The 14,415-nt window shown below is 40.2% G+C and overlaps 1 protein-coding gene across 2 annotated transcripts in view; it reads right to left on the bottom strand.

The window, feature by feature from the left end:
• The window catches only part of TSPAN14 (tetraspanin 14), a 135,558-nt gene that overhangs the window by 71,992 nt on the left and 49,151 nt on the right, over positions 1–14,415 (bottom strand). Inside the window, exons 1-2 of one of the 2 annotated variants that reach the window (XM_070946445.1) lie at positions 8,190–8,373; positions 7,978–8,075 (exon numbers count right to left, since the gene is read on the bottom strand). In XM_070946445.1, the coding sequence (XP_070802546.1) occupies positions 7,978–8,058 (81 nt within the window). In that variant the 5' untranslated portion in view covers positions 8,059–8,075; positions 8,190–8,373. Of the gene's footprint in view, positions 1–7,977; positions 8,076–8,189; positions 8,374–14,415 lie in introns of those variants that run through there. The other variant, XM_070946444.1, reaches the window with a different exon arrangement.

The raw sequence follows: 14,415 nt of genomic DNA, 5'->3' as shown, positions 1-14,415 counted from the left end.
ATATCATTAATCAAGTTCCACATATGGGGATTACAGGCAATGAACTTAGTCAGATCAAGGCGCTGAAAGATATTTAGGCTAACAAAAAGCTAACAGTTTACTAGATTGGTCTGATTTATGAGATGGACATTTTTTTTTTTATCATTCAGCAATTGCTCCCTGATAAAACACAAATATTTGTTGCAACAATTGATCACCCAAATTTTACATCAGATGATAAACCAAGATTGAAAAATGCTTCTCATAGCAGAGATTTAGACAGCTACTGTGGCATCCACCTTCACTAGGAATTGACCAGAATTTCCTAACAGTGACAAAAGTTTTCACAGCTGCACTGAAATGTCATCCACATAACATTAGACCCACAGACAGATGTGTTGATACACATTGCATTACCCAGAAACCATTTCACCAAATACTTCTCTCCAGTGGTGAAATCTGAACTGGTTTGCATGTGCAGTTCAAACCAAACGCGCATTGTGTGCGCATGCGCAATACGCGCCAAAAGGAGGTTTGGGAAGGTAAATAGAACAGCAAGGGGGGAGGAATCAGCTGTGCCATGCGATCATCAGAACCTCTTGTTTTTACTTTTTTAAAGCATTTTTTACTATCGGTTTGGGCAAATAGGTAGTAAAAAAATGCTTTTAAAAAGTAAAAAAAAGGCTCAGACAATCACAGCTGTGCCGCGCGATCGTCCAAGCCTTTTTTTAAACTTTTTTTAAAGCATTTTTTTTTTGCTACCTATTTGTCTGAACCAGTAATAAAAAAAATGCTTAAAATGTAAAAAAAAAAAGTTCCGATGATCAGCTGAGCAACGCGTGATCGTCGGAACTTTTGTTTTTACTTTTTAAAGGATTTTTAACTACCAGTTCCGGAGAACTGGTAGTAAAAAATGCTTAAAAAGTTTTTTTTAAAAAGTTCCAACGATCAGGTATTGCTCAGCTGATCGTTGGAACTTTGTTTTTACATTTTTTTACTACCGGTTTGGTGAACCTGTACCATTTTTTACTACCAGTTTAGGCAAACCAGCCCGAACCAGTAGCATTTCACCCCTGCTTCTCTCCTTTCCATACCTCTCCTTTCTCTTATTCCCAGTATTAGGAACGAGAAGAAGAGGATAAGCACCAGCAAGATGGATAGACTTGGTTATAGTAGCAATGAGTGCATCATTGGAAGACCTGAAAGGTCAGGTTAGGAACAGGTCATCATAGAGAAAATGGAACTATGTGGTTGCTTAAAGCCATAATCTTAATTCTAATTCTTGTCCAAACACCCAACACAATGAAGATCCTTTGAGTTGAATTTGACTTGTGGATTCATAAAGGATTCTTAGAACAATGTGGAAGGGATTTCCTGTACACCAATAGCTGAGCTCCAGATATAATCTTTATATCTGGAGCTCAGCTGTTATGCAAACTTTCTTGAGAACTCTATAATACTGGGAAAGATGGAAAGAAAAGAGAAAATGATGATGACCAGCAACAAGATGGACTCCATTACAAAAGTTGATAGGTGCACCTTTGGAAGACTTGAAGGACCAGGTCCAGATCATCCTGGAGAAGATCCATCTGTGTGATCACCAGAATGATCTGGCTTGATAGAGCACAACCAACCAACAACCAACCAAGTTATACTGTGCCATCAAGTCTCAGTCAATTGGAGTGTTTATAAAAAAAGAAACATTCCCACTATTCAATGGGTGGTTATTTTATTATTCAATTATTTCCTCTTAGCTACCATGAGGGGCAGCCAAAAAAAGCTCTGCTTTTAACAGCTCCTTCTTCCTTTTTAAAAAAATCATTATTATTATACATTTTCCTTTGTTGTACATAACGTTTCTACTGTCTGTATCAAATCTCTTTTAAACAGACATAGTTTTATACACACCATAATTATAACCATTATTCTCATAATACATACAATATAATCTTCCCTTCCAATCGCCCTATACAATTTAATCTATAATCAAATATAATCCAGTGATAATATTGCTTATGGTATTATTGCTTATATATATATATTCTTACTTCTTCGTAGGATTTATGTGTGTTTTTCCTCTAGCCAGGTTTTTCCTACGTAACCTTGGTTACGTAGGAAAAACCTGGCTAGAGGAAAAACACACATAAATCCAGACATAAACCAAGGTTACGTAGGAAAAACCTGGCTAGAGGAAAAACACACACACACATATATATATATATAAACATACATACATACATACACACTTTTATTTTATTAATCATCCTTAATTATAAATTACTAACGTCTGCTTCTATTTTCTAACCATTTATAGAATAGGTCCCAAGTTAAATAGTACTCTGTTCCTCTTTATCCTTGATTTCCTCTTTATCCTTGATCCTACATGGCTCAGGGCCAGGTTATCTTCGAGACTGCCTTCTACCACATAGCTCCCAGTGACCGGTAAGATCCCACAGAGGAGGACCTTCTCTGTGGCTGCCCCAGCTCTCTGGAACCAATGGTGTGAATGGGTATTTATTTATTTATTTATTTATTTTAATTTATATGCCGCCCTTCTCCCGAAGGACTCAGGGTGGCTTACAAAGAAAACATTCAACAAATTCGAAAATTACATAAAAATTAAAATCCAATTAAAAATTAATTAAAATTATTTCAATGTAAAAGTCCCCAACGGGTCAGCCCATTTGATGAAAGAGCCACGTCTTCAGTTCGCAGCGGAAGGAGAGGAGGTCAGGGGCTGTCCTAAGCCCGGTGGGCAATCCATTCCAGAGGGTCAGCGCTCCCACAGAGAACGCTCTCCCCATGGGGACCGCCAATCGACATTGTCTGGCTGATGGCACCCTGAGGAGGCCCGCTCTGTGGGAGCGCACAGGACGATGGGAGGATGGCAGGAGATGATCCTGCAAGTACCCCGGGCCTAACCATGTAGGGCTTTATAGGTGAGCACCAGCACCTTGAAACGGACCCAAAGGACCACTGGCAGCCAGTGCAGCTCGCGCAGGAGAGGTGTCACACGGGAGTAATGAGAAGCCCCTGTAACAACCCGCGCGGCCACATTCTGGACTAGCTGTAGCCTCCGGGTGCATCCCAAGGGCAGCCCCATGTAGAGGGCGTTACAGTAGTCCAACCGAGAAGTAACAAGGGCGTGGGTGACCATGGCACCGTTTTAATTTTTAAATGTTTTTATTATGGATTTTTAAATGCATTGTAAGCCGCCCTGAGTCTCTGGAGAAAGGCAGCATATAAATCGAACTAAATAAATAAAATATATAAATTTTCATTGTTAACCTGTCCATTTAAGCACAGTCTAATATTTTCTTTATTACATTTTCATCTATAGGTATATTTTCATATTTCCAATTTTCTGCGTACATAATTCTCACTGCCATTATCACATGTAATATTAAATATATAATTCTTTTATTATATTTTCCTGGTAATATACCTAGTAAGAACAATTCTGGTTTGAAATCTATTTGTTGTGTTGTCATTTCTTCTAACCACCTTTTTATTTTTAACCAATATTTTATCACCATTGGACAGGTCCACCAGATATGGTAATAGGAACCCGGTATCTGTTTACATTTCCAGCACTCTGGCGATATGTTTTGGAACATCTTCGCCATTCTTGCCAGTGGCAAATGCCATCTGTAGAACATTTTGTAAAGGTTTTCTTTATATGTTGTTGACATCATTAGTTTGTAGTTTCTTTCCCAGAGTTTTTGCCAATTGTCTAATTCTATAGTATATCCAAACTTTTTGGCTCATACTATCATAGTTTCTTTTAGACTCTCTTTTTCCATTTTAAAATTCAATAAGTAGCTTTATATTTTCTTTATTAATTTATCATCTGTCCCTAGAAATATCTCATCTAATTCTAGGGGTTCTTTATAGAATCCATATATTTCTACACCTTTCTTGTATCTCATTTGTATTTGGATATATGGCCACCAGTCCAAATCGATTCCTTGATTTTTTTAGTTCCTGTCTTGATTTTAAGTCTCCTTGTTCATTTAGGATATCTTTATACCTTATGATTTTTTCCAGTTTAAGAGCATTTGGATTTATTAGCGCTTCTTTATTCTTCACACACAGCTGTGACTTGTGCGGCTTTCCTTTAGAAGCTGTGTCTCCAGGTCTATGATAATTTGCTGCAGTCAATATGCCACAGCCAACTTGCCACAGCCCACTCACCATGGCCAACTCACCATGGTCAACTTGCCATGGCCAACTCACTGCGAGATAACTTGCCACAGCAGAACTTGTTGCGGGACAAGAGTTACACTAATATCAAAGAAATGGTGGAATACAGTCATTAAAGAAAGGATGCAAAAGAAGGGACAGAATGAAATGTGAATGATAAAAATTAAATTATTTTATTTATTTTAAATCATTGAATTGAATTATTAAATTATCCCACTGCAAGTTGGCCCACGATGAGTTGGCCATGGTGACTTGTGCCATGGTGAGTTGGTCATGGCAAGTTGTCCTATTCTGGTGTCCTCAATGCTATTGATGACACGCACAGAAGAGACTTCAGTTCAGTCTGAAACCCCAGATCTGAAGTGTCTCTTATTGCACAGACAAAGATTAAACTGTATCATTCTGAAAATCAAAGAACAATGCCGTAACCCTTTGAACTCTCTCTACGGAAATCAAGTAGCTATTCAAAAAGGCCAGACTGCTGCACTTGGGAGACAGGAAGTAACTGTAGATCTGCATACTCATAAAAGTGGAAGCAAGCTGGAATTGCTCAAATAGGTGGATGAAGGGACGGGATCCAAATCCATTGGCCACAACTTGTTCTTTCCACTTAGGTGTTAAACAAGCCTTTTAAAGTACCAAGGGAACAAGATCCATCCTTCGATTGGTGCACTGAATATATATAGAAAAACAGTAGAGTGGAATTCCTTTAGAGATGCGGTTTTTACAATACATTATGTGAGGATTTTAGCTCTTTGGAAAAGCCTCCAAAGCTGAGAAAGTAAAAGTAAGAAAGATCATGTGTAGGAGATGATTAGGCTGAGCACGAGGAATGGAGGGGTCAAATGCATCATCAGTCTTGAATCTCTTCATGCACATAAATCCAGCCCACCTTGAATTCCATTGACTCTTGTCTACCACCTATTTGCTTTGAGCGTTAGTAATTCAGATTCTTGTACAGATTATAAATTAGCAATAAACCTATATATTCATTTGAATTGCTTGGACTCCTGATTTCCTGTATTTGACATGATGAACTATCAAGGTGGGAGCTACATAGTTCTCAGGGGGAACCTTATTTCAGAGGGTAAAGAATTAGACAGTTCAAAGTCTTAGTTATGGCATTGTTCTTTGTTCTTTAATTTGCAGAAGGATACGGTTTAATCTGTACAATTGCCATGGTGATGAATACACTTTGGGAAGACCTGAAGGGACAGTTCATCTTGGAGATCTATCTATGTGATTGCTAAGAGTTGACACTGACATGATGGCAATTGAATAATTCAATCAATCAATTCAATATTTTCTCCCAGCTGGAAACCTGCAGCCTCTATCCTTAAGGATCATAATTCAAAACTAATAAAGGCACTGTTTTCAGCAAACTGTCCTTCACCAAGTATTGGAGGCTCCTGATCTGCTGGACTCCAACTTCATGAGGACTTTGTCAGTCAACAAAACAAATCAGCAGAGATTCTCTTAAGAATGATAATTTCCTTAGCGAAAGTCAGGAAAGAAGCTAGCGAAACTCATAACCCTGATGTAGAAACATGATTTAATGGACACAGGGTTCTTACACTATGCACAACGCTTCAGAGGTGATTCCCAAAAATGCCTTCGGGGCACGCTCAAACTTAACACCTGTCCACAACTCTTCAAAACAGCTTTATCTTTCCTTGGAAAGTGCATGTTTCTCTTTGTCCTTGGCAGCTGTTGTGCAATCCTAAAAAAGCTAAGGTTGCCCAAGTTTAGCCAAGAAAATGTGCCATAAAACAAACACTAAGACTGTCATAAGAGATCTCCAGGACTTCCTAATTCTGCTCCCAGAAATATCAGATCTGGATTATATCAGCAAAGTTCTTCCGAAGCGATGACCGTCTGGATGGAACGCCGTATTGAAAGCTATGTCACACAGTTTCCGATTCTCTCCTTCCTCCCTTTACACTTTACAATGGAAGTGTGGGCTTTCTAAACTGCTTTTAAATCTATTTTAGGGCACTGGCTAGCATTTGTGAATTTCCTGTCTGAAAACGAGAACCTTTTGCTGCTGATTTTCAATGATGATGCCCTTGAAATTCGAATTTACAGATGCAGGAGGCCGACAGAAACAAAAAAGCATCTCGTCTGACAAGATTGCCCATCTTTTAAACCAGTGGTCTGGTTTAAAAGGGTCAGGACCCTTTTGGGGGTCGAACAACCCTTTCACAGGGGTTGCCTAAGACCATTGGAAAACACATATTTTCAATGGTTTTAGGAATAATTTTATGGTTGGGGGTCACTACAACATGAGGAACTGTATTAAAGGGTCGCGGCATTAGGAAGGTTGAGACCCACTGTTTTAAACAAACCATTCCCATTGCAGGGAGTCCTCGACTTACGACCACAATCAGGAGCCAAAAAATTCCATTCTTAAGCAAGGCAGCTGTTCAGTGAGTTTTGCCCCATTTTATGACCTTTTTGCAGTCATTGTTAAGTGAAATTGGGCAACTGTTAAGCCAACCTGGCTTCCTGCATCGACTCTGCTTGTCAGAAGCCGGCTAGAAAGGGTTACAAACGGCAATCACATAGAGACCACGCAACTGTCATAAGTACATGCCAGTTGCCAAATTTTGATCACATGACCATGGGGATGTTGCAACGGTCGTAGGTGTGAAAACGATCAAAAGTCACTTTTTTCAGTGCCATTGTAACTTCAAACAGTCACTAAACAAACGGTTGTAAGTCAAGGAACTACTTATGTGCTTTCCTAGGGCTATTGACCTTTAACAGCATAGGTCTATTATTTAAGAAAAAGATCTCTCCATTAACAGTCATATTCCTATATTCTGAATATAGGAATATTCTAGTACTCTGAATCAAAGTGACAATAAAGTTATTCTACATTCTCTTCTAATGTAGAATGACAAACCTTTTCATTGTTACAGCCATCTTTACTATTAAATTACATTTAGCAAAATATTATTAATTAGAATCTACGGCTAACATCTCCAAAACACTACTATCTTCTTAACTGCAACTCAGGAAATTATTTCAATGTACCCAAGAGAGCTGTTGTTAAGGCTCATATTTCTGCAACCATCTTAAAAAAGAAGGAAAATTCAATGCAATCTGTAAAGCATTTATATTCATGAAGAAGACCACTAGGTAGGACCATGGCACAAGTTATTTTTTGGCTGAGTGCATCTTTTTCTGTGTCCGCAGAATGACAGCAATAATAATATGATTTCAGAACAATGTTCTTGCAAGTTCAGGTATTTATCATGGAACCATAGTAACCCAGTTGGCCAACCTCAGATGATTTCAAAAAAGCTAAGCGGAGTCAGCTCTGCTTAGTAGATAGAAATACCATTCGCTTATTTCTTTACTAGGAACAAGCTATAAAAAAAGAAATACCCAGGGCCAAAATATACTGGAAATCATATATTGTAATGGTGAGGCATCTGAATAGGGGCTTCAGTTGGTTGACCTTGTCTGTTCCCAGAAGTAAAGAAAAGTCAGAGACGGTTCTTACTTGGATGAGACACCAGCTAGGAAATCCCAGGGCTGGAACTCAGACTGAGAAGTGTTTTCTTTTCCTTGAAAATATTTCACTTCTCATCCAAGAAGCTTCTTCAGTTCAGAACTTCCTGTGGATGATCTCACAAGAAGGCAAGGTCAACCATGGCTGAGAAAATGAAATTAGCATCTTCATGAAATCATAAGGAAGCAGACTCAATTTAGGTGAGTCTTTACCTTCTCAGTGGCCAAAGTCAAACACACACACAAACACAGACACAGACACACAGACTTGGGACTTACCCAGAAGATGATGTTGTAGCTGAAGAGGAGATATTTATACCAACAGCTGATTTCAGCAGAAGGATACCGGTAGTAGTGCATCTTTTAGAGGGCAGCAACTGTGCAGAACCAGGGAGAGAGAATTGCTGGTTAGCAAGAGAGAAGTTATTGGATTCAGCTAATGTAGCTATCCAAATAAGACGGTGTGGTGGCCTAGTGGTGAAGACGCTCACCTCCCACTTGGAAGGTTGAGAGTTTACTCCTAGGTAGCAGCAGATATTTCTCTCCTAGATGCAAAGAAAAAAAAATCTGCTGTGAACTCCAGGTAGATGTCAGGACAGGCAGCCAGCCAGTAAATGCTCAGATACATCCAGTCGCCTTGACTCTACTCCAGATTAAGGGATTACAGAGTCATAAAAGGGAGTTTTATGTAGCTATCCAAAAAGGTTCAAATTAGGAGAATGTGCCCCAAAGAAATCTTTAGAGCACTGCATTCTAAAGCAAATTTCCAAGGGGTCAAATTTATATATGAAGTTTGAATGGTGTTCAAGAGATCTCTTTGCCCTTGTTCTAGTTTTTTTTGGGGGGGAGGGGGGAGTCTATATTCTCTTTTTGGGAACATTGATTGAAGATGTCAGTAAGAAAAAAAGAAAGAAAAGCTGAAGTGGTGAAACAAAAACCTAGAAATAAACATGACTCAGACATCAGCAGCTGTTAAGTTCTTATTTTTTAATAACTGTAATTATTCACTACTATAATGAAAATTTATTGTGCAAAACCCAACATCATGTACTTTTTCATCCTTTGCCAAGATTGCAACGATCGTTCCCTGCCCTAATGAAACCAAAAAAAAAATTAAGAATAAATCTTTCAGAATAAAGAAATGACTTTGGTTAAGAGAAGTATGGATTAAAACACTTTTGCTGTTATCTGTCCCAAGGTAACAAATCCTTGCAAACAAACATGACTGTAAGATCAGATTTAAGGCAGTCTTCAACTGGGTTTCTCCCTCCAGAATGCAAGGAAGCTGAAGACTGAGATTAATGCTTTTGCAAATGTTTCTGATAATTAAGAATTATGTGCAATTTTATCAAACTTCAGCTGTTAACATTTCCCCTACTTGCAACCATATCTGCCTTGCTTTCTCATGCCAAATTCCAGATGGAAAGGATAATGTGCCAACAGCTTTTCTCAAAAAAATCTATATACTTACTAAAACTCTGATTCCTGAAACCTTTAATTGGCCGAAACATTATACCATTGGGCAAAATATTTTGAACCCAGGGACTTCAAATGGGCCAAAAATCCATGTGGAATTGAAATTTGGCAAATTTTACCCAACATTTGATGACAAACATGATTATCATTTATGGCATAATGTACAGAATGTCCTAAAATGTTTTGTGCTGTGATGTTTGACAGTTCAACCTGTCATTTTTAAGGCAGAAACATCTCTGAACGTAGTCCAGCTTTTCGAGAGAAGGCAGCATATTGTAAGTTCTGTCACTGTTGAAAGCCTTGAAGCATCCAATAAGGAAATATCTCTGAAAGGATGACTCAAGAGGTCACCGGTTGTCTAGCAACAAACTAAAATGGTAGCCAAGTTAAATGGATTACCTTGCAAAATTTCTGTTAGCTTATCTCCCAGTGGCACACTCAGCTATGGGAAGCTAATAAATAAATAGTATGCAATACATACGCAACAGCTTCCAGGCATGGGTGAAAGCTCAGGAATTTTTATGACTTCCTCGCTTTTAAGGTTCACCATATTTCCTGCCTTAATTTCTGTGCATTTTTATTTTAAATTAGGATTTGTCATGAATCACATTGAGTGGTGATGTTATTGGAAAACAGAGAGTTAATGTCAAGCGCAGGAAATCAGGAGTCAAGATGGTTCAAATGAATGCAAGTTTGTTGCATGCTAAACATTCTCTACAAGAATCTGAACAACTAACAGTCAAAGCAAGTTGGCAGTACATAAGAGTCAATGGAATTCAAGGTGAGCTGGACGTGCATCTCTTGTGGGCACAAAAGGACTCAAGACTAATGATATGCTTGAACCCTCTTTCAGGCTCAGCTTGTCATTTTCTAGTTATCTTTTTTATCTATTGGCAACTGTCTGGGAAGGTTGCAAATGGTGATCACATGATCCTAGGATGTTGCAACCATTATCAATACATGATGATTGCCAAGCACCCAAATTTTGACCATGTGATTGCAGAGATGCTTCATCTATCATAAGTGCAAGGCCATGTCACCTTTTTTTTTAGTGCCATTGTTAATTTCCAACAGTCACTGAACAAATAGTTTTAAATCAAGAACTACCTTTATAGTAAGAAACATAACACATACTAAAATGTCATGGAAGAGTCAGCCTCTATGATGCTTGCTTGCTATCGGCTGCCATAGCAATGGGGGGGGGGAAATGTATAGGTATTTGGGTGGGGGAAGCGAGCTGGTGGAGATGTCTCGTGATGTGACCGAAAAGGGAAGAAAAGGGAGGGATACTCTCATCATCTTCTGAGCAGCTGAATGGACTTGTTGATAGTCAAGGTCAACTGTTCTGGCATACCAAATGGATGGGGCCATCTGAAGATGCACCTCACATGATACCTTGGGGAGCTGGGGATTGGACATTCAGCCAGGGTCCTTGTGGGGAGGGGTTTGGGGAATACTTTCAATATGTAATTTTCAAGCCTTTAGACTCCGATCTTACTTTTCTTTCATTACTATCAGTTCATACTCAGTAAAAGTATCTTTCTCTACAGATATGGAGTTGGGTTTTTTCTTTCTTAAGTTTTGAACGGAGGCACATCTGACAGTGTTCAAAGGGGTACAAATTTATTCCGTGCTAGTTCTGTACAAGAATCTGGACTACTCACAGTCAAAGCAAGTTGGCAGAGGATAAATTTAGAATTTAGAATAACGGAATTGGAAAGGATCTTGTAGGTCATTTAATCCAACCCCCCCCATCCAAGCAGAGACCCTACACCACTTCTGACAAATGGCTGTCAGCCTCTTCTTGAAAGCTTCCAGTGATGAAGATCCCACAATTTCTGAAGACAACTTCTGTTCCATGGGTTGATTGTTCTGTCAGAAAATTTCTGCTTATTTCCAGGTTGAATCTCTCCTTGATCAGTTTCCATCCATTGTTCCTTGTCTGACCTTCAGGTGCTTTGATCCCGTCTTCTCTGTGGCAGCCCCTCAAATATTGGAACACTGCTATCATGTCTCCCCTGGTCCTTCTCTTCTCTTCACTAGACTAGACATGCCCAGTTCCTGCAACCGTTCATCGTATGTTTGAGCCTTTAGTCCCTTAATAATCTTTGTTGCTCTTCTCTGCACTCTTTCTAGAGTCTCAACGTCATTTTTATAGTGTGGTGACCAAAACTGGATATAGTATTCTAGGTGTGGTCTTACTAAAGTTTTACAGAGTGGTATTAGTACCTCACATGATCTTGATTCAATCCCTCTGTTAATGCAATTTAGGATTGCATTGGATAAGAGTCAACAGAATGCAAGGAGGGCTGGACTTAAATCTCTTGTGGGTGCAAAGGGAATCAAGACTGATGACATCCTTGACCCCTCCCTCACTCTCAGACTGGGTGTCTTCTACAGTTATCTTTCTGTACATTATGTTTCTTACTATAAAGATAGTTCTTGATTTACAACTATTTGTTTAGTGACTGTTCAAAGTTAACAATGGCACTGGAAAAAAAGTGACTTATGACCTTACACTTATGACACTGAAGCATCTCTACAATCATGTGATCAAAATCCAGGCACTTGGCAATCGATGAAGGCTGCAACATCCCAGGGTCATGTGATCACCAACCTTCCCAGACAGTTGCCGACAAGCCAAAACAATAGGGGAAGGTGAATTCACTTTACAACTGCAATGTTTCACCTAACAACCAGGGCAAAAAAGGTCATAAAATCAGATACAATTCAGTTAATCCCCACCTAATGTAGCAATGGAAATTCTATTCCCAACTGTGGTTGTAAGTTGAGATCTGCATAATGATAGCAACAACTATTAAGTGTAGTAATTTGTAAAGTCCCAATCAGTCTTTAACAAAAAAACCTGGGAGCTACCTGCAATGTAATTTCACAATAATACTTGAGTTTCAAGATAGTTTATAGCTAAAATAACAACAGTTTCAGTGGGTATGTATTATGGTCCCTGTGAAAGGCCAGTAATCAAATTCTGTGCAGGATAGAAATGTATTCATTTCCAGCACCAAAGGACCATAAAAGAGAATGTCCTGGAAATCTCTATTTTTATTATATTCCTTTCTTTCAGTCAGGAAGTAAAAGCAAGCACATGTTTAATTATTATTATTTTTCTTTTCATGATAAAGTAGAGAAATGGGTTCTTTACCAGACCATGAATTGTACAGGTAGTTCTCAATTTACAAGAGTTCATTTAGTGACAACAACCATTTTGTTGTAAATCAAGCTTACAACACCACTGAAAAAGGTTCTCTTATGACCATTTTTCACATTTACGACCATTCCAGCATCCCTGTGGTCACATGATCAAAATTCAGATGCTTGGCAACTGACTCATATTTATGATGGTTGCAGTGTCCCAGGATCACATGATCCCCTTTTGCGACCTTCTAAGAAGGAAAATAAATGGGGAATCCAGATTCAAGTTACAACCTTCACAAATGCAACAATTCACTTAACAACTGCGTACAGAAAAGTCGTAAAAGGGGGCAAAACTCACCACTTAGCAACATAAATTGGACGTTGACTTACCTGAACGTCCTTTTTCAGAACACTGCGTATACACTCCAGCATTGGGTTCAATCCTCTTTTCTGACAGCAACTGAGAGAACCTTTTATTGATTTAACTTCCTACTCTGTGCTCTCACCACGCCCCCTTTTGCACTCGGATCCCCAGTCTTGAACGAAGACACCACAGGTGAACCACAACAAGCTTTATTAACACAAAAACCACAGTAACTCCAAACTTCTCAGAACAAACAGAACAACTAAAGGGAGGGAAATGGAGTGTATACGCAGCATTCCGAAAAAGGACATTCAGGTAAGTCAACATCCATTTTCCAGAACGCTGCTACTACACTCCAGCATTGGGACATACCCAAGCCTAATTCCCAGGGTCAGGCAAAACACTGCTCCCTTCAGAAGAACCAGAAACCACACTCTGCAACACCCTTCGCCCAAAGGACGCCTCTGCAGAAGCGTAAGCATCAATCCGATAGTGTCTAATGAAAGGTGATAAAGATGTCCAAGTAGCCGCCCTACAGATGTCCAACACTGAAGCCTGGGTAGCCCAGGCCGCCGAGGTAGCTGCACTCCAAGTAGAATGTGGTAGAATTCTCGCCAGAACAGGGCGGGCCTGCTTCTTATAAGCAGACGAAATACAGACTTTAATCCAACGACCAATCGTTGTCGATGACACCTTACGACCCATTGAAGCTGGATGGAACGAAACAAAGAGTGCCTCCGTCTTCCGAAACGACGCAGTCCTACGTATGTAGCGCCTCAGGGCCCTGCGAACATCGAGAGTGTGCCAAAGAACCTCGCGATGATGTCTGGGAGAAGGACAAAAATCCGGGAGAACCAGTTCCTGTGAACGATGAAACCATGAATTAACTTTGGGTGTAAACGCAGGGTCAAGCCGAAGTACCACAGTATTAGCGTGAAAAATGCACAAGTCCTTCCAGATGGACAACGCCGCTAGCTCAGAAATGCGCCTGGCCGATGTGATCGCTAGCAGGAAAGCAACCTTGAATGACAGAAACTTGAGAGAAACAGAACCAAGGGGCTCGAACGGTGGAACCGTGAGGGCCTGCAAAACCAGAGACAAATCCCAAGAAGGGTAACGATGAACCGTAGGCGGCCTCAGGTTTGTAGCTCCATGAAGAAACCCTCTCACCCACGGATGATGAGACAAGGAAGTGTACGGAGGAAAGGACAATACTGTGGCTAAAGCCGCCACTTGACATCTGAGGGTAGCAGGGGTCAGACCTTTGTCCAACCCTGACTGGAGAAAACCCAGAACATCCTGAATCGTCACGGACGTCGGATCCACATGAGCAACCGCACACCATCGGCAAAAAGCCCTCCACGAAGCTTCGTAGATTCTCGTCGTGGATGATCTACGGGCTGCCTGAGTAGTCCCAATCACGGTGTCTGGCAAATGGCCTTTCTTCAGGATGACGCGCTCAAATGCCAAACGGCCAACTGTAGCCATTGGGGCTCAGGATGGCGGATTGCCCCCTGACACAGCACAATCCGGTGAGGAGGAATCACCCACGGCTCCGTCACCGAGAACTCCACTAAGTCTGTGAACCACGGTCTGCGAGGCCAATTTGGCACCACCAGCAACATCTCCGCCTTTTCTTTTTTTTTTTATTGAAAAAGTTTTACAATTACATTTTCACCCCATTTCCCCCCCACCCTCCCTAACCCCCCCTAACCCCCCTA

The sequence above is a fragment of the Pituophis catenifer genome, unplaced genomic scaffold (genome assembly GCF_029215685.1).
Source record: "Pituophis catenifer annectens isolate HBS135680 unplaced genomic scaffold, rPitCat1.0.hap2 SCAF_6, whole genome shotgun sequence".
Taxonomy (NCBI): domain Eukaryota; kingdom Metazoa; phylum Chordata; class Lepidosauria; order Squamata; family Colubridae; genus Pituophis; species Pituophis catenifer.
Note: the sequence above shows the minus strand (reverse complement) of the source record. Positions and strands in the feature narration are given on the sequence as shown.